General features: G+C 41.9%; 2 protein-coding genes across 7 annotated transcripts in view; both read left to right on the top strand.

Moving 5' to 3' along the window:
- The first annotated feature begins 401 nt into the window (after positions 1-401).
- On the top strand, positions 402-5,686 carry SMCO1 (single-pass membrane protein with coiled-coil domains 1). 3 transcript variants are annotated; one of them, XM_047734159.1, is made up of 3 exons: positions 402-474; positions 4,072-4,221; positions 4,657-5,686. In XM_047734159.1, exons 2-3 carry the CDS (start codon positions 4,115-4,117, stop codon positions 5,099-5,101), a joined length of 552 nt encoding a protein of 183 aa, XP_047590115.1. In that variant the 5' UTR covers positions 402-474; positions 4,072-4,114; the 3' UTR covers positions 5,102-5,686. The 3 variants fall into 3 exon arrangements, with proteins under 3 accessions (XP_047590115.1, XP_047590094.1, XP_047590105.1); XM_047734138.1 differs by having other exon boundaries at positions 405-566; XM_047734149.1 differs by lacking the exon at positions 402-474 and adding an exon at positions 1,390-1,546.
- Positions 5,687-10,812: 5,126 nt separating this feature from the next.
- Positions 10,813-20,224, top strand: part of RNF168 (ring finger protein 168) — a 43,311-nt gene continuing 33,899 nt past the window's right edge. The window contains exons 1-2 of one of the 4 annotated variants that reach the window (XM_047734125.1): positions 10,813-11,229; positions 11,452-11,788. In XM_047734125.1, coding sequence (XP_047590081.1) covers positions 11,488-11,788 — 301 coding nt within the window. In that variant the 5' untranslated portion in view covers positions 10,813-11,229; positions 11,452-11,487. The other 3 variants (XM_047734099.1, XM_047734110.1, XM_047734118.1) reach the window with 3 other exon arrangements.

Here is a 20,224-nt window from a genome sequence, read left to right on the forward strand (position 1 = left end):
TTTCAATACTTAATCTAATACTAGAAACTCTCAATGAATATTTATTATTTTTTGATGATGATTAGATTTTTAGCATTGATATAATACTACATATAAGGTCTGGGGATGTCTTTAAACTTAATTTAAGATTATAGTTGAATAATTAAGCTGTTAAAATTTGAGAGTAATATTTCCATCAAATTTAATCCTTGCATATATCCATATATACATTTACTGGAATACACGCAGAGCCATGATTACATCTTGTTTGTTCATGTACTATGGCTCACTTTACAAAAGCAAATATTACAGTGCGTTCTAGGACACCTGTGCTCACACGATGAGTTCTTTGAAACTATATTTGGATATACAAGCTATTAAAAGCTTCTTGTACTGAGTGACCTTTCAGACAGAATTTAGATCAAATACTCATCCTGCTGCTGCCTGTTGCTGAGTGAAAGACAACAGAAAACCCTGGATTCAAACCTCCACTAGGTTTTTGTTTTCCTTGTTTTCCTTTCATTTTGCCTTAAGAAGATGACCAGTGAAACCACAACTCTGATATCCTTGAAGGAAGCGATGAAAAGGTTGCTAAGGGCTCCAGGGAGGGAGCAAGCATTGTCTGCTTTAATGGGAAGATGGGTAAGAGAAGAATAAAGAATAAAAACAGGCAAAGAACTAAAAATATGCTAATTAGAATTCTATCTCTGTTTAAAGTGGTTTAAGTTTAAACCACTTTATATTTTTTAACCAGGTTAAAAAATATAAATTAATAATAAAAATTATTTCCATTCCAGGTGAATTCATTCAATTAATGCATGTGCTATATTCTAGGTATACAAAATAAGTAAAACATGTTTTCTGTCCTCAAGGAGTTCAAAGCCTATAGGGAGAACATAAGTATTCAAAAATACTAGAATTTGGGCGCCTGGGTGGCTAAAGCCTCTGCCCTCGGCTCAGGTCATGATCTCAGGGTCCTGGGATCGAGTCCCGCATCGGGCTCTCTGCTCAGCAGGGAGCCTGCCTCCTCCTCCTGTCTCTCTCTGCCTGCCTCTCTGCCTACTTGTGATCTGTCTGGCAAAAAAAAAAAAAAAAAAAAAAAAAAAAAAAAAAATCTAAAAAAAAAATACTAGAATTTAATGTGATTTTCCTAAAGAGCCCTGAGGACAGGAAGAAAGGATCAATTAATTTTGCCTTTTATACTCGGAAAAGGAACCCTTTATAGAGAGACATTTAAGCTAGATCTTAAAGTGTGAGTAAAGGGTTATGAGAAAGAAAAATATGGGAAGGAATTCTGGGGTGAGGAAAAGTATATGGAAGCCACAGATGCCTGGAATCCCATGCTCTTTTCAGTCAGCTGCTAGATGTCTCACATGATTAGTGACTAGGCTATGAAAGGACTGGCAGAAGATAGGAGCAAAGGTTAAAGGTTTTATGTTTATCCTCCTGAAGATACCCAGTTTGGCCATAACTGTATCAATGGGCAACGTGGATAATCAGTTGAGTTACATGAACAGAATTATGTTTCAGAAGCACATTTCTAGGGATGCCTGGGTGGCTCAGTCAGTTAAGTGTCTGCCTTCAGCTCAGGTCATGATCCCAGGGTCTTGGAATTGAGTCCCACATTGGGCTCCTTGCTCAGTGGGGAGGCTGCTTCTTCCTCTGCCTGCCCCTCCCCCGCTTGTGCTTTTTCTCCTTCTCTCTCTCTCTCTCACTGACAAATAGATAAATTTAAAAAAAAAATTTTTTTTAAAGCAACATATTGGGGTGTCTGGGTGGCTCAGTCGGTTAAGCGTCCACCTTCAGCTCAGGTCATGATCCTAGAGTCCTGGGATGGAGTCCTGCATGCATCAAGGCTCCCTACTTCTCCCTCTCCTCTCTGCTCCTCCTCTCTCTCTCTCTTAAATAAATAATAAAGTCTTTAAAAAATGGCAGCAGCATATTTCTAGAGGATGGATTAGTAGCAGCAGAAATTGAAAGCAAGGATTCAGTTAGGCTACTGCAATCCTAGGTCAAAGTGAAAGATAGTCATTAACTGGCTTAGTGGTGATAGAGAGGAAGGGATAATTTAGAGGCATTAATGGAGAGGGAGAAAAAAAAGGTAAAAATTATTCTGAGATTTTTAGTTCAAGTAATTGAATAGATGGTGGTATCACTAATCTGGGGAATTGTAGAAAACAGACTTGAATTTGCAGACATGTGGTTTAGGATTTATTTGGAATGGTGTGGGAATGCTTTTTGGTGAGAGGCTTCCAAAAGACTGTTAACAATTGTGAACTTTTACACTGACTTGACAAGCTAGAGATGACCTACAAGCAACATAGTCTTAAAGGTGTCAAAGTTAATACAAAACAGTATGCCAGATGACATTGCAAAACACCAAACATTTCATAGTGGGCCTTATCTGTATGTAAACAAAATATCCTGATCAGTGAGAAGATTCCCCCGTAGTAATATCTGATGATGGGGGTGTGGGATAGTTGGCCTCTCAATTTAGGACAGTTGAGTTTGACATCTCCACCCAGGTGGAGATGCACAAAATGTAAAGATATGGGTCTAGAGCTTAGGAGAGATGTGGTACCTGAAGCTGAATTAGCCTTAAGATAAAGTGAGGACCAAGAAGAAAAGATGGTAAAGGACAGAACCTGGACATAGAAGAACTGGGACATAGAAGCTCAGGGACGTGGTATGTATATTAGTGTATCACTTCTTTCATGAAAAAAAAAAATGTGGGGTCCTTCAGGCAACTGAGTTGTGTTGTTTCAGTTCTCTGTGATTCAGTTTGACATAATTCTGGTGCCACAGCGCCCCCTGATGATTAAGGCTGTTTAGAGCTACCCAAATGCCCATGCGAGGTTACACAGTTCAGCAACTCATTCGCATCAGGGACATGGATCATATGAGATGTATTTTATTAGTTCTGTCTAAGGCCTTTGCTAGATATTAGGGAATAGGTGTAAAGATGTCCTAGAAATAGTCTCTTTTTTTTTTTTTCAATTTTTTTTCTAATGTATTTATTTGACAGGGAGAGGGACACAAGCAGGGAGAGTGGGAGAAGGAGAAGCAGACTTCCCACTGAGCAGAGAGCCTGATGTGGGGCTCAATCCCAGGACTCTGGGATCCTGACCTGAGCCAAAGGCAGACGCTTAATTACTGAGCAACCCAGAAATAGTCACTCTAGGTGACTATTTCTCACCCGGAGAAATAGTCTCTGATTCCCTCCCTCAAACAGCTTATAATTTCATTCATGAAATGCTACCTCTAAAAATAAAGCAGAAGGTGGGGAGTGACAGGTAGTGGAGGCAGTCCCTGTGAAAATTAAGTCTTTGGCTGGGTGATCTCCGGGCAGAAAGGCTAGCGGATTCAAACAAACAGTGGAAAGTGAGCTTATCCTTGAAGGTAGGATAGGATTTGGGCAGTCAGAGTAGAGTAGAGAAATGTGCCTTATTAAATACAGGTCCCAGCACTGGCTAGCTATGACATTGGGTCTCAATCTCTTGGAGACTCAATTTCTTTATCTGTTAAGTTTATTTATTTTTTTTAGTAATCTCTATGCCCATGTAGGGCTTGAACTCATGACATGGGGATCAAAAGTCCCACACTCTTCTGACTGAGCCCACCAGGCACCCTTCCGTTTCTTTATCAGTAGAATGATAAAAATGACTGCTTCACTTCTTATGGCTGTTGTGAGAATCAAAGTAATGCTTGTATTTAAAGTACTTCTTTCTTTAAAGTAGGCTCTATGCCCAGTGTGGGTCTTGAACTCAAGACCCTGAGATTGAGAGTTACAGGCTCCATTGACTTAGCCAGACAGGCGCCCCTAAAATACTTCTGAAAGTATAAAGTACAATACAAAATCAAGAGGTGGCAGATAATTCAAGTAATTAGACCATTAAAAGTTTGGCAATATAAGGAACATAGGAATTAGGATGATGGCTAAAGAGAATGGCAAATACGAATATCTATCCATCATCTTAAATTTAAATAGCTACCCCAATTACTAGTGATTATAAACAATATATCAGAGCTTTAAGGCAAAACCTTAGTTTTGTCCCTTGTCCTAAAGCCTCCCTTGATTCTTTTATCCTATAGAGTAGACCACAAACTCCAAGGTTTAGAAGCACAGTTTAAAGAAATGGATTTCACCAAGGATAGTCTGACCCGGAGATTTGAACAGCACAGCAAGGCTTTGGCAAGCCAGGCAGCCCAGGATGAGCTGTGGAGAGCAGTTCTGGCCCCCAAGTGAGTATGCAGTGAGAAATTGGTGGAATTTCGTGGCTTTGTGAGAGCTTGCAGCAGTCATTCTAAATTTGAATTTCAATGGATTGTGAAGAAATGCTATTTTCTGAGGTCAATTCATTCAAAAAAGTTTAACTTGAGCAGCCGTTCATATGCCAGCACTGTCATATACATCTTGTCACAGTGTCTCTTGTTTGCCAATGTCTTGCTTAACACAGAGATGGGTGATGTAAGTCCTCTGCTTTTGAGAAATGTGTAGTATGAATGGCCTGAGAACTAAGCTATCCTGTATAGTGCAGGTCCTAGTTCTAAAATATTTTCTAAAATACTTTCTAAAATGGTTCTTCTCATGGGTTTGTATCCAAGTACAATTCTTTTGTTTGTTTGTTTGTGCAGAAAGAGTTCTACTGATTAAGAAGCTCTCCACATTTTTTGTAGATTCACTTCAATGGAACTGAATATTTTATACAGCTACGTCACTGAAGTTCTCATCTGCTTGCACACTCGTGTGCTTGACAAGCTGCCAGACCTGGTGCGAGGTCTTCCCACCTTAACCTCTATCCTGAGACAAAAAGTCAAGAACCAGCACGTTGGAGTTGTGTGGGAGTCTGTCCTGGAGGAGTGTGGGCTGCAAGAAGGAGATATCACAGCCCTTTGTACCTTCTTTATTGCCCATGGCCACAGGGCAGAATACTATGGTGCTAAAGTGAGGCAGATGTATATCAGGGATGTCACTTTCCTAATCACTAACATGGTAAAGAATCAGGCTCTGCAGGATGGTTTACTGAAGACTGTTCAGATCATTGAGAAGGGGAAAGCAGTGAGGGCCCCTGAAGAGCAAAAGTCATTGCTAAAAGAGTTGCTACCATCAGTCAGAAACTAATTTTGATGACCAAGAGACTCTACTTCTAGGAATTTATCTTGCAAATGGGGGGAAAAGATGCATGTACAATTTATTACAGGCTTATTTTTATAGCAAAAGTGAGAGAAGCGGGGCACCTGGGGGGCTCAGTGGGTTGGGCTTCTGCCTTTGGCTCAGGTCATGATCTCAGGGTCCTGGGATCAAACCCTACATCAGGCTCTCTACTCGGCGGGGAGCATGCTTCCCCCTCTTTGCCTGCCTCTTTGCCTACTTGTGATTTCTCTCTCCCTCTCTCTGTCAAATAAATAAATAAATAAATCTTAAAAAAAAAAAGTGAGGGAAGCCTTAAATATGATAAATTGATACAATGGATACTTTTTGTGTAGCAATATTAGAGAATGAAGAAGTTCTTTGTGTAACTGTAAAATGATATGGAGTTATCACCAAGATGTATTGTTTTCAAATATTTCCTATATATTGTGAAGTAGGAAAAAAGGGCAAAAACAAATACACACACACACACACAGACAAGCTAATATATCCACAAAATTCATAAACTTTTTCTGGAGAGATATATTAGAAAGTAAGAACATTGGTTGTGTCAGGAGAAAAAATGAAGAGGCTAGGGGTCAAAAGTAGGAGGAATTATTTTCACTGTTACTCCATTTTGTAAATTTTTGAATTTTGAGCCATGTGAATGTACTGCATACTAAAAGACAAAAAAACAACAATAAAAACACCTAATATGTATTGTATGTTGTGCATTTTTTTCTCTGGTACACTACCATAGTTATTTTACACAGGAAATGGAACTCTTGCACATTGACTATATATTAAAATATTTACCAGGGCACCTGGCTGGCTTGGTTGATAAGAGCATATGATTCTTGATCCTCAGGGTTATAGGTTCGAGCCCCACATTGGATACAGAAATTACTTAAAAATAAAATCTAAAAATTTTTAAAAAATTTATTGAACACCAAATGCCATGTACCAGGTGATGTGAATAGCAGAAACATTTGAAAATGCAGATCCCATCTTCCAGGTAAAGGTTAAATGCTTATGCTTTATTTGAGACGTACAGATTCAGATTAACCAAAATGAGGTGACACTCTGGAAGGAGTTAGGCAGAGGATTCGAAGTAATACAATATGATGTGTTAACCTTGCTGGCCCCTCTTTGAAAATGAGCCATGAGACACAGCAGCTTGCTTGGTAGATGAATGCACTCAGTCTTGGAGCATCTGGTTGACTCAGTCAGTAGAGCATTTGACTCTCCATCTCAAGGTTGTAAGTTTGAGCCCCATTTTGGGTGCAGAGATTACTTAAAAATAACATCTTGAAAAAAAAAAATGCAGTCTTGACCTCTCCAGACACACTGTTTGGAAAAACCATGCCTTGTAAGGAAGATGGAAAGGGCATTTTTCTGTCATGCTCACTTAGTCTACTGTTTTCAGTTGGCTGACATTTGTTCCTTAGAGAGTGACCCCTCTCTCCCCCCCATACTTCCAGGATGCATCATTTAAGCCCTCCCAGCAGCCAGTGAGAAGCCAGTAACTGCCTTGCTCAGTGCAGTGCTTTACTGGAATTCCGGAGTGAAGGAAGAGATTCTAGAAATGCAATAGGTCAGCCTCAGGCAGAGCAAGGGACTGTGGGTCCAGAAAGTGAACAAGGCCAAGGAAATCTAAGGAAGCGCATTACATAAACATAAATATCTGAACATAGAAATCAAAATGCAAGAGTTACATAATAAGACTACAAAAAACCCACTATCACTAAGCAATACATGACAGGGTGAGTTCAGAGGAGGGTTATCACTGTGTGATTGAGAAATACTTCCAGGAGGAAGCATACTGAATTGATCCTTCAAGTAGGCAAAACAACAAAGTAAGACATTAGGATGAATTAAGATTTCAAACTATGGCCTGAAAGCACAAGATCTGGATGCCAGTGACTAGATCAGAGTTGAATGTTTTAAAAAATAATGGGAGAAGGGCAACTGGGTGGCTCAGTCAGTTGGGTGTCCATTTCTTGGTTTTAGCTCAGGTCATGATCTTGGGATCGTGGGATCCAGGCTCAAATTGGGCTCCACGCTGAGCACAGAGTCAGCTTGAGTTTCTCTCCTCTCTCGTGCCCATCCCCACTGCATTCACGCACTCTTGATCTTTCAAATAAATAAATAAATCTTAAGAAAAAAGAAAAGAATAATGGGATATTCCACAGGGAAAAGAAAGTTGGAACCATATTAGGGAGCCTAAAATTTTAGGCTCAGGTGTTGATATCATGGACAAGTAGATGACAACCAAAGGTTTCCGAATTCACATTAAAACAAAACAAAAGCTCCCAAAATGTTCTACCAAGGGCCCACACCTCTTTGCTTTGGCTCCATCTAGAAAACATCTGGCCAACTTCCATGGCCTCAGCAAACCCAAAAGACCTTAAAGACTTATTCATGCAGTGATTTTTTTCTCTTCCTTTACATCTAAGTAACATTTCCTCAAAAAACTCAGGCCTGCTTTTCGTTGTTTTTCAAAAAAATTTCTTATTGTGATAAAATACATACAACATAAAATTTACCCTCTTAACCACTTTTAAGTGGACAGTTCAGTGTAGTATATACATTCATAATATTGTGCAACCATCACTACCATCCATCTGAAAATAAACTCTGTACCCATTAAACAATAACTCTCCTGGCCCTTGGCAATCGTCATTCTATTTTCTGTCTCTTGGCTTTGTTCTGAAGTACTAGGGATTGGTCTATTTAATCCCTGTGGTTTTTCTAGCCAAAACCTACTTTTTTTTAAATTAAAAAAAATTTTAAGTACTCTTTACACCCAATGTGGGGCTCATGCTCATATGAGATCAAGAGTCACTCCTGGGATGGAGCCCCACATCGGGCTCTCTGCCCAGCGGAGAGCCTGCTTCTCCCTCTCTGCCTGCCTCTCTGCCTACTTCTGCCTACTTGTGATTTCTCTGTCAAATAAATAAATAAATCTTTGGGAAAAAAAAAAAAAAAAAGAGTCACATGCTCCACCTACTGAGCCAGCCAGGCATCCCAAAACCTACTTTTATCATAGAATTCAAAACAGTAGGATCAGGTGTCAGGACAAGAACTTAGTATCAAAGTGAAAAAACTTATTTCAGAATGCATAAAATGTTAAAATATTTTTTCACTTCCTTTGTAATTTTGATTGTTCTAGATTGAAATTCAATAATACAGGAGTACATCACAAATGATGCACATGACTGCTAAACCCCAGGATTGAGGCACCCTGTAGTTTGTTTTCTAAGCCCTATGAAACTGCTATGGAAATGAACGGATGTTTTGAAAGGATTATCCACCACGACCAAGTGGGATTTATTCCTGGACTGCAAGGTTGGTCCAACATCTGCAAATCAATCAATGGGATACACTATATAAATAAAAGGACAGACAAGAACCATATGATCCTCTCAGTAGATGCAGAAAAAGCATTTGATAAAGTATAACATTCTTTTTTGATTAAAACTCTTCACAGTGGGATGCCTGGGTAGCTCAGTTGGTTAAGCATCTGCCTTCAGCTCAGGTCATGATCCCAAGGTTCTGGGATCAAGAGTCTTGCATCGGGCTCCCTGTTCAGTGGGGAGTCTGCTCCTTCCTCTGCCTGCCGCTCTCTGTGCTCTCCCTGTCTCTTACAAATATACAAAAACCTTGTGCTCGCTTCGGCAGCACATATACAAATATACAAAAACCTTAAAAAAAACACACACACACACACACACACCAAAAAACCAACTCTTCACAGTGTAGGGGTAGAGAGTACATACCTCAATTTCATAAGAGCCATTTATGATAAACCCACAGCCAGTATCATTCTCAATGGGGAAAAACTAAGAGCTTTTCCTCTACAGACAGCAACATGGCAGGGATGTCCACTATCACCACTGCTGTTCAATATAGTACTAGAAGTCCTAGCCTCATCAGTCAGACAACAAAAAGAAATAAAAGGCATCAGAATCAGCAAAGAAGTCAAACTCTCACTCTTTGCAGATGACATGATACTCTAAGTGGAAAACCCAAAAGACTCCACCCCAAAATTGCTAGAACTCATATAGGAATTCAGTAAAGTATCAAGATATAAAATCAATGCACAGAAATCAGTTGCATTTGATGTGGATGGAACCAGAGGGTATTATGCTAAGCAAAATTAGTCAGAGTAAAACAATTATCTTATTATCTCACTGATATGTGGAATTTAAGAAGGCCGAGAATCATAGGGGAAGAGAGGAAAAAATGAAACAAGATGAAACCAGAGAGGAAGGAGAATTTTAACCACAGGAAACAAACTGAGGGTTGCTGGCTGGGTTGGGGGAGTGGGGGGTAGAGTATGGGGGGTGGGGGGGTGGAGGCTGGGGAGTACGGGGTGAAGGGATGGCAGGGATTAGTCATGGACATCAGGGACATCAGGGAGAGTATGTGTTGTAATGTGCACTGGGTATTATATAAGACTGATGAATCAAATCACAGACCTGTACCCCTGAAACAAATAATTTTAAAAAATGATAAAAAAATAAAAATAAGGAATGGATGGAAAATAAGATGGACATACTAATGCTTCAGCAAATCTTGACTTTAATCTGAACAAAATTTTCTCCCTTATTCTTGAGGCCTTGCCCTCCCTTTCACTTGTTTTTCTGTGGAATCCTTTGTTCCAAAAACCTGGTATCCATGTTCATACTCAGTATCGAAACTTGGAAGGCCCAAGGCAGCGCTAGTCCTGAGACCACCTCGAAAACATATGCAACGCGAGGCTAGCCCCTACCAGATTCCTGTCAAAACTGCCCAGATCCTGCAGTTTCCTATGAAACCCCTCAGCCTTTTGGCCTGGGCAGGCTGGCAGTCTTTTTTTTTTTTTTTTTTTTTTTTTAAGATTTTATTTATTTGACAAAGAAAGATCACAAGTAGTGATAGAGGAGGAAGCAGGCTCCCCGCCTAGCAGAGAGCTTGATGTGGGACTCCATCCAAGGACCTTGAGATCATGACCCGAGCCGAAGGCAGAGGCTTAACCCACTGAGCCACCCAGGCAGCCCTAGGCTGGCAGTCTTAAGGCATTAGTCTGCTGCAGCCTCCTTCGCCTGGCAAAGAAATAAACCATCTTCATTCTTTATACCCAAGCTCTGTCTTCGCCTTACATATTTCAGCCCCAGAGCACAAGAGGTCAATTTGGGACACTTCGAAGGGAAGGTAATCCTAGAACAACCTATCTCCGGGCCTCAGACTTCATAAGGGGTGGGTTATAGAAGGCTGTGGCAGTGGGTGTTAAACTGTAGCAAGTCTGCGGATTCTCCGGCTATAACCTTTCTAGGAGATAACCTAGGAGATGCTTTCTTAAGAACTTCAGAAAGCGACCTAAGAGGTTTGGTACAAGATAGCAGAAACAGAAAAGTAGTCTGAGGAGCAGATTTTAAGAAGAGGGAAGAATTTTCAAAATTTCTGTTTGGTCCTTAATTTGTTTTGACGCTTTCCTTTTCCAGCCAGAGACCAACCTCACGACACTCACTGGTGTCCGCAGGGAAAGGGACTGTAACGTAAGGGGAGGGCCCTTCGCCCGGCGGGAGCGGCGCAGGGCGGGGCGGGCGGGGCGGGCGGGGCGGACAGGACCCGGAAGTCCCGCCCAGCCTAACGTCAGCTGTGTCGGCCCTTGGGCGGTTCTCTGGGTGGGAGGGGCCGTTTGGTTGGGCAGCTGTGACGTCACTGGCCCTTGTCGGGTTGCTACGGCGCAGCTGCCAAGGTTAGGTATTTGGGGCTGGGCGAAGGAAGGGGACTGTGGGCTCAGAGCGCCGGGAAACGGCTCAATGTTCACGAAAGGTGGAACGTGGGGGCTCACGTGTTGCTGCCACAGCAACGGTAAAACGGAAGTCGTGCTCCCGCGCAGCCCGGCGCCCGGGCGGAAACAACTTTCTTCCCGGAGCTGCGGCCCAGAGCTTCGCGCCTGGGCGGCCTCGGGCTTGGCTGCCGGGAGCTACGGGAGCACCCTCCGCGGGTAAGAGGGAGGAGGGGAACTTGGCGCGTACCTCCCGCCGCGCGGGAGAGCTGGAGCGCACCGCCGGCCTTGCCGCAACGGTTGTGTTAATGCCTCGGAGCAGCCTCGGTCTCCCGAAGGAAAGGTTCGTTTCATTACCCGACATTTGTCTTAAACATGGATAAACACGCCGCCTTCCAGGGCAGCCCCGTTTCCCTGGATCGCAAAGCGCCCTTTTGCTTCAAGACGTTATGGGATGCTCCCAGTCTCTGAATTCTGATACGCTACTGGGCATAATATTTAAGCACAAAGGTGTTAATTTCCTTTCTCCGTAGTTGGGCCGGAATTAAGATTCTTTCTCTTTCAGGTATTGATGTTGAGTGTGCCTTTTTAGCATATAAAAATGGCTGTATCCAAAAACGCCATCCCCTCCCTGTCGGAATGCCTGTGCCGCATCTGTGTGGAAATCCTAATCGAGCCCGTAACACTGCCTTGTAATCACACGATCTGTAACCCATGCTTCCAATCGACTGTCGAAAAAGCAAGTTTATGCTGTCCCTTCTGTCGCCGCCGGGTCTCTTCGTGGACCCGATACCACACCCGAAGAAATTCTCTTGTCAACATGGAACTGTGGGAATTAATCCAAAAACACTATCCAAAGGAATGCAAGCTTAGAGTCTCTGGGCAGGAATCAGAGGAAATAGGTGAGTAAAACCCAGCGTCCGTGTTGTCTGAAAAATCAAAATCCTTTAAAAAGTGAATCACCACTAATCCATTTTCGAAAAGAACAAAAAGCCGGATTAATATTAGTCTAAATCTTTAGTGGAGATTTGGGTTTTATGGGCCCCAAAATGTTGATTGAGGTCGATGGTAACGTTTTGTTCATTGTGAGAATGTCCAGGCTGCATTCAGTTGTTTGTTGGATTGAAAATGACAAAGAAACAAACCAGAAGAATGGCCCACATAGAGCAGTTCAGTCATGTGAAAGTTATATAAATATCCACAGATGAGCAGTAGCCAGTAGAGCAACCCCAGAAGTACAAAAAGTACTGGATTCCTGTATTACTGTTTCTTTTACTTTCAGTTATTTTCTTTAACTTACTTGACTACAGCAGTACATCTCTATTCATTTAGTTCTTCCCTTAAGCATGCAGTGAACCTCAAATAGCTTTCAGGGACCAGTTCCATCTAGTTCAGTTATTCTTTTTTTTTTTTTTTTTTTTTTTAAGATTTTATTTATTCATTTGACAGACAGAGATCACAAGTGGGCAGAGAGGCAGGCAGAGAAAGAGGGAGGAAGAAGCAGGCTCCCTGCCTAGCAGGGGCTGGATCCCAGGACCCCGGGATCACGACTGAGCCGGATGCAGAGGCTTTAACCCACTGAGCCACCCAGGCTGGCAGTCTTTTTTTTTTTTTTTTTTTTTTTTAAGATTTTATTTATTTGACAGAGAGAGATCACAAATAGAGAGAGGAGGAAGCAGGCTCCCCGCCTAGCCGAGAGCTCGATGTGGGACTCGATCCCAGGACCTTGAGATCATGACCCAGAGGCTTAACCCACTGAGCCACCCAGGCACCCCTATTCTTTTCATCCTAGCCTTATGCCATACTCACTTGATCCATTGTTGGATACTTGTATTGTTTCCATTTTTTAGCTATTTGAGTAGTGCTGATATAAATATTCTTTGTATAAGTATTTGAACATTTCCTGTTCTTTGTGTATGTACCTAGGAGTGGAAGTGTTGGGTCATATGGTAATTCTTTTTTTTTTTTTTTTTTTTAATGTAGAAAGGATTTTTTTAAAAGATTTTATTTATTTGTCAGAAACAGAGCACACAAGCAGGGAGAGCCGCAGGCAGAGCAGGCAGAGGGAGAACCAGGCTCCCCGCTGAGCAAGGACTCAATCCCAGAACTCTGGGATCATGAGGTGAGCAGTAGGCTGGCATAGTAGCCTCCAGTCTAATTGGCTTGCCTGCCCTAGAACCTTTGCCCTATAAATGAACTGTGTTGAGGGCAATGGGGCCATAGTGTTCTCTACCTGCTGTGCTGGGATGTAACGTTTCTCCTCTGCACGTTTAAAGTGGGTGGAGGAAGGGAGCTCACAGTCTCTCAGATCCACTTACCTGGAATTCAGCCTCTGCAACAGTGAGCTGGAAGGGATAAGACATGCTGGCAGTTTGTTTCTCCCAGAGGGATCCCATAGCCCTTTACCTGGAGCTGGGGAGACAGGGAGCCCTGGCTTGGCAACCCCACTTGGAGTGGAGCCTCCCTCTTTTTTAGCTGGGTAGTGGGGGGAGGTGGTTTTGGCTCAAGTGCCAGAGTTTCTCATTTTTCTTAATGAGATTTAGTAAGTTTTGGGGGAAATATTTCTTCATTTGCTATATGTTCCTAGGACAATTTCCAGGGATTATAGGACCAGTTATCTATTCTCTAGTTGTGGTTGTTTTGTTGAAGAACTCTTCTGCAGATCTCCTCACTTTACTGTCGTGGAGGTTGATTCTCCTTGATTTTTTCAAGTAAATTCTATTGCAGTATAACATATATACAAAAGTGTACAAATCAGGGGCTCCTGGGTGGCTCAGTCAGTTAAGCATCCAACTCTTGATTTCGGCTCAGGTCACAATCTTAGGGTTGTGAGATGGAGCCTACTTGGCTCCCTCTCCCTCTGCCCTTCCCCTGCCCAAGTGCATGTGCCCCTGCTTGTGCACGCTTGCTTCCCCCCCCCCCTCGCAAAGTGTACAAATTGTAAATCTGCAGTTCAGTGAATTTTTGAAGTGAAAATGTCTATATAACCAGCATCCAGGCCAAGACCCCGGACTTTACCAGAACTCCTAAGTTCTCCTTGTGGCCCAGTCTCTAGTCACTTGCCATTCCTGTAATTACTCTTCTGACGTTTAACACCATAGATTGTTTTTACCTGTTCTGAACCTCTTATTTTTTTTTTTTTAAGATTTTATTTATTTATTTGACAGAGAGAGATCACAAGCAGGCAGAGAGGCAGGCAGAGAGACAGGAGGAAGCAGGCTCCCTGCTGAGCAGAGAGCCCGATGCGGGACTTGATCCCAGGACTCTGAGATCATGACCTGAGCCGAAGGCAACGGCTTAACCCACTGAGCCACCCAGGCGCCCCTTTTTTTTTTTTTTTTTAAGATTTTATTTATTCATTTGACAGATAGAGATCACAAGTAGGCAGAGAGGCAGGCAGAGAGAGAGAGAGGAGGAGGCAGGTTCCCTGCTGAGCAGAGAGCCCGATGCAGGGCTCGATCCCAGGACACTGGGACCATGACCTGAGCCGAAGGCAGAGGCTTTAACCCACTGAGCCACCCAGGCGCCCTGTTCTGAACCTCTTAAAAAAGGGCATCTTGTGTCTTGTGTCTGGCTTCTTTAGATAGCATATCTATAGCATATATTGGGAAATTGACCCATGATATATGTGACGTGGGTTTGTTTTCACTGCTGTATAGTACTATGTTGTATGGATATTAAATAGTGAAAACAATGAAAAATGTTATGTCCATTGATATTGGGCATTTGGGGCTGTTATGAATAGTGCTGTAACATTTTTATACTTGTATTTTGGTGAACCTATGTCTACATTTCTGTTGGATATATTCATATACCTAAGAGTGGAATCTGGGGGTCACAGAGTGTGGATAAAAAGTTAAATCCTGGGATGCCTGGGTGGCTCAATAGGTTAGCATCAGCCTTCGGCTCAGGTCATGATAACAGGATCCTGGGATTGGGTCCCACATGGGCTCCTTGCTCAGCAGGGAGCCTGCTTCTCTTTCCTGCTGCTCCCCTGCTTGTGCAGGCTTGCTCTCTCTGACAAATAAATAAAATCCTTATTTTTTAATTTATTTTTAAAGATTTTTTTTTTTTTTTTTAATTTGACAGCGAGAGATCACAAGGAGGCAGAGAGGCAGGCAGAGAGAGAGGGGGAAGCAGGCTCCCTGCTGAGCAGAGAGCCCTTTGATGCAGGGCTTGATCCCAAGACCCTGAGATTATGACCTGAGCCAAAGGCAGAGGCTTAACCCACTGAGCTCTCCAGGTGCCCCTAAAAAAAAAAAAATCTTAAAAAAAAAAAAGTTAAATCCTTTCCTGTGCTATATGAGAATCCATCCTTTGATTTCTTTTTTTTTTTTTTAAAGATTTTATTTATTTGATAGAGATCACAAGTAGTCAGAGAGGCAGGCAGAGAGAGAGAGAGAGAGAGAGAGGAGGAGGAAGCAGGCTCCCTGCTGAGCAGAGAGCCCGATGCGGGGCTCGATCCCAGGACCCTGAGATCATGACCTGAGCTGAAGGCAGAGGCTTTAACCCACTGAGCCACCCAGGCGCCCCCATCCTTTGATTTAATCTCTAGTTTTATTTCCCCCAAAACCTGAGGCTAAGAATGTTAGTGATGTTACTAGGCAACATTGTTTAATGGGAAAAATGATCCCCAACTGACAAATTGCCCCTCTATTGGACGGAATTATAAATAGTGATTGGGATATTGTGCTCTGTGCTTTTCTGGGAATAGTGACCATTGTAACTGAGCATGTTCCTTGTGAGGAACCTCTGCCTTTATTGTTGCTATAAGAAATGCTGGTTGTTGTAGAGGAAGAATTATCTGGCTTCCTTGTTCTCATTCTATTAGATTAAAGCCAGATGTGGTCCTATGGTCATTTTCTGAGTGTAAATGTTGAGTGTAGTCTAAGACCACCCCATGGTGGGTGTTACATGTAGAATAGGCCTTAGAAGGTCTTGCCAAACAGTTTTCCAGAGTGGTTTTACCAATTTATAGTCGTACCAGTATGTATGAGAGTTGTAGTTGAACCACATTCTGCCAACACTTTGTTTTTCTTTGTTTCTTTCTTTCTTCTTCTTCTTCTTTTTTTAAAGATTTTATTTATTTGATAGAGACACAGTGAGAGAGGGAATACAAGTAGGGGGAGTGGGAGAGAGAGAAGCAGGCTTTCCGCCAAGCAGGGAGCCCGATGCGGGGCTCGATCCCAGAGAAGGCAGACGCCTAACAACTGAGCCACCCAGGCGCTCTTTTATTTATTTATTTATTTTTAATTTTTTAAAATTTTTTTAAAAGATTTTATTTATTTATTTGATAGACAGAGATCACAGGCAGGCAGAGAGAGAGGAGGAAGCAGGCTCCTCGCTGAGCGGAGAGCCCGATGCGGGGCTCTATCCCAGGACCCTGAGATCACTACCTGAGCCGAAGGCAGAGGCTTTAACTGAGCCACCCAGGTGCCCCGAGGCGCTCTTTTTTTTTTTTTAAAGAAATTTTGGTAGTGTACTTACTTTTTTTCAGCATTTTGTTATGAAAAAAAATTTTTTTTGAAAAATTTTAAACATATAGAAAAGTTAAAAGAATTTTATAGTAAACTGTTATATATCCATAACGAGATTTGACAGTATTTTATTTTACTTATTTTAATTTATTTTTTTAAAAAGATTTTACTTATTTGTCAGAGAGTGAGAGAGAGAAAGAGCACAAACAGAGGAAGCAGGAGGCAAAGGAGGCCAAGGGAGAAGCAGGCTCCCCACTGAGCAAGGAGCCCAATGCAGGACTCATCCCAGGACCCTGGGTTCTTGACCTGAGCCGAAGGCAGACCAAGCCACTGCATCCTGGCAGTATTTTAGCTTAGTTTAGTTAAGATTTTATTTATTTATTTATTTGAGAGAGAGAGAGAGCAAACAGGGAGCTGCAGAGGTAGAGGGAGAAGCAGGTTCCCCAATGAGCAGGGAGCCCGATGTGGGATTCAGTCCCAGGGTCCTGGGATCATGACCTGAGCCAGGTACCCCGGACGGTATTTTATATTTGCTGTGTCACATCTTTTTTTTTTTTTTTTTTTTTTTTTTTTTCCATTTATTTCAGTTTCCCTTAAATATGTAAGTACACATATGAGGGATCAATGTTAGCTTATAACTCTTTTAATGTAAATTTATATAATGTAATGCACAAATATTAATTGTACCTTCACTGAGTGTTCACATATGTATAACCTCTTGTAACATGAACCTTTGTAAAAGTACAAAATATTACCATCACCCTTGAAGGTACCCTCATGTCCTTTCTAGTTAATCTCTACCCTCTACTCTCCATAAGTCAACCAGTGGTTTTATTTTTTCCCACCATAGATAAGTTTTGCCTTTTCCAGTACTTCATATACATGGAATTCTATAAGTTTACTAGGGTTCACATAACGAAGTACCACAAACTAGGTGGCTTAACAGAAGTTTATTTTCCCACAATTCTGGGGGCTAGAACCCCAAAATCAGGGTATCATCAGGGATGTATTCTCTTTTTTTTTTTTTTTAAAGATTTTATTTATTTATTTGAGAGAGAGACAGAGAGAGAGAGCATGAGCGAGGAGAAGGTCAGAGGGAGAAGCAGACTCCCCATGGAGCTGGGAGCCTGATGCGGGACTCGATCCCGGGACTCCAGGATCATGACCTGAGCCCAAGGCAGTCGCTTAACCAACTGAGCCACCCAGGCACCCGGGATGTATTCTCTTAAAGGCTCTAGAGGAGAATCTGTTCCATGCCTGCCTTTCTTTTCTCTTCTTTTCCTTTCCTTTTCTTTTCTTTCCTGTTTTTTCATGTCTTTCTCTTAGCTCGTGGGTGTTGCTCATAGTTCATGGTACTCCTTGGCTTACAGCTGCATAACTCTAATCTCTACCTCCATAGTCACATGGCGTTCTACCTCTACCTTACATGGCTGTCTCCACTCTCTCTCTCTCTCTCCTTTTTTATAAGGATACCAGCAATACTGCATTAAGGGCCCATCCTACTCCACTATGAATTCAGTTATGTCCACAACAGCCGTTTCCCAGGAAGGTCCCATTCTTAGTACCGATATTAGGACTTCAGTGTATCTTTTTGGGGGACACAGTTCAGCCTATAATAGTAATCATGTAGTGTATATACTTTAGTGTAAGATTTTTTTACTTAACTAATGTTTGAGATTCATCTTGAGGGTATTAGTAGTTTATTTCTTGTTAAAGTATCATCCTACTGATTAACTATAGTATACTTTGTGGGCACTTCTCCAGTTCTTGGTGTCTCAGCTGTTTCCAGATTTGGGCTATTGGGAATAAAGTTGTTAAGATTCTTGAAGTAGTTTTGTTTTGTTTTGCTTTTTTGTAGTCATCTGTTTTTTTGTTTTCTTGGGCAAATACCTGGGAGCGGAACTGCTCAAAGTAGGTATATGTTTGGTTATTTAAGAAATTAGGTACTATCTGCTGTGAAATGTGTAAGCCTGGTGATTCACAGACCTGTACCCCTGGGGCAAATAATACATTATATGTTAATAAACAGACAGTGGGTTTGGGAAAAAAAAAAAAGGAAGAAGAAAAAAGCTATGTACTATCATTTTCTTTTCTTTTCTTTTTTTTTTTAAGATTTTATTTATTTATTTGACAGACAGAGATCACAAGTAGGCAGAGAGGCAGGTAGAGAGAGAGAGCGGGGAAAGTAGGCTCCCTGTTGAGCAGAGAGCCGGATGTGGGGCTCGATCCCAGGACCCTGGGATCATGACCTGAGCCGAATGCAGAGGCTTTAACCCACTGAGCCACCCAGGCGCCCCAATGTACTATCATTTTCCAAAATGGTTGTATTATTTTCTAATCCCAGCAACAGTATTTGCAAATTCTTGTTTCTGCACTGTCTTAATTTGGACTGCTGTAACAAAGTATATAGACTGGGTGGCTTTAACAAAGAAGTTTATTTTTCCATAGTTCTGGAGGCTGAGAAGTCCAAGATCAAGATGCTGTCTGACTTAGTTCTTTGTGAATGCCCTCTTCCTGGTTATGTCTTCACCTGGTGGAAAGTTAGCTGCTCTCTGGCCTCTTGTAAAGGCACTAAAACCAGTCAGGAGGGCTCTACCCTTCTGATCTAATTATTCCCTAAGCTTTACCTCCAAAAACTGTAGGGTTGGGTTAGGGTTTCAACACAGAATTGGGTGGGGGTTGGGAGGACACCAGTTTATTTACAACAGCTCACTAACATTTGATGTTACCTATCTATTTAGTTTTAACCATTCTGATAGATTTGTAGTCTTATCTCATTGTAGTTTTAATTTGCATTTCCTGTTGACTGATGATGTTGAGTCTGTTTTTATTGTTTATTGATCATTTATATATCTTCCATTATGAAGTATGTTGGAATCTTTTGCTTCTAGAGTTGTTTATCTTTGTATTACTATTTATAAAGATTTTATTTATTTATTTATTTATTTATTTATTGTGCTTATTTTCTTAATAGTGTCTTGATGAGCTGAACGTTTTTTTCCAAGATTTTATTATTTATTTATTTTAAGTAATCTCTACACCCAACTTGAGGGTCAAACTCACAGCCTCAAGACCAAGAGTCTCATGCTCCACTGACTGAGCCAGTCAGGTAATCTGTTGAGCTGAACTTTTTAATTTTCATGAAGTCTAATTAATAAACTTCTCCTTTTATGGTTATTGCTTTCTGTATCCTAAAAAACTTTATCCTTTGTAGTAATATTAAAATATTTCTGGGGCATCTGTGTGGCTCAGTCAGTTAAGCATACAGCTCTTGGTTTTGGCTCAGGTCATGATCTCATGGGTCATGGGATTGGGCCCCGAGAGTCAGGCTCTGCACGCAGAAGGAAGTCTGCTTGGGGTTCTCTCTCCCTCAAATAAATCTGAAAAAAGTATTTCTGTGGAGGCACTTGGGTGGCTCAGTCGGTAAGTTGCTACCTTCGGCTCGGGTCATGATCCCAAGGTCCTGGAATTGAGCCCCACATCGGGGTCCCTGCTTAGCGGGAAGCCTGCTTCTCTCCCTCTTCCACTCCTGCTGCTTGTGTTCCCTCTCTTGCTGTGTCTCTGTCAAATTTAAAAATTTTAAGAAAAAAGTACTGGGGGCGCCTGGGTGGCTCAGTGGGTTGGGCCGCTGCCTTCGGCTCAGGTCATGATCTTAGGGTCCTGGGATCGAGTCCCGCATCGGGCTCTCTGCTCGGCAGGAGGCCTGCTTCCCTCTCTCTCTCTCTCTGCCTGCCTCTCCGTCTACTTGTGATCTCTCTCTGTCAAATAAATAAGTAAAATCTTTAAAAAAAAAAAAAAAGAAAGAAAAAAGAAAAAAGTACTTACATGTTTTTTTCCCTAAAAATTTTATAGTTTTAGCTT

Source organism: Lutra lutra, chromosome 1 (assembly GCF_902655055.1).
Source record: "Lutra lutra chromosome 1, mLutLut1.2, whole genome shotgun sequence".
Classification (NCBI taxonomy): Eukaryota; Metazoa; Chordata; class Mammalia; order Carnivora; family Mustelidae; genus Lutra; species Lutra lutra.

Coding starts and splice junctions, on each gene's coding strand:
- SMCO1 (XM_047734138.1), top strand. CDS start 517: ATGACCAGTGAAACCACAACTCTGATATCCTTGAAGGAAGCGATGAAA. Junction 567..4,071: donor TTGAAGGAAGCGATGAAAAG/GTTGCTAAGGGC, acceptor TTTATCCTATAG/AGTAGACCACAAACTCCAAG. Junction 4,222..4,656: donor AGAGCAGTTCTGGCCCCCAA/GTGAGTATGCAG, acceptor CATTTTTTGTAG/ATTCACTTCAATGGAACTGA.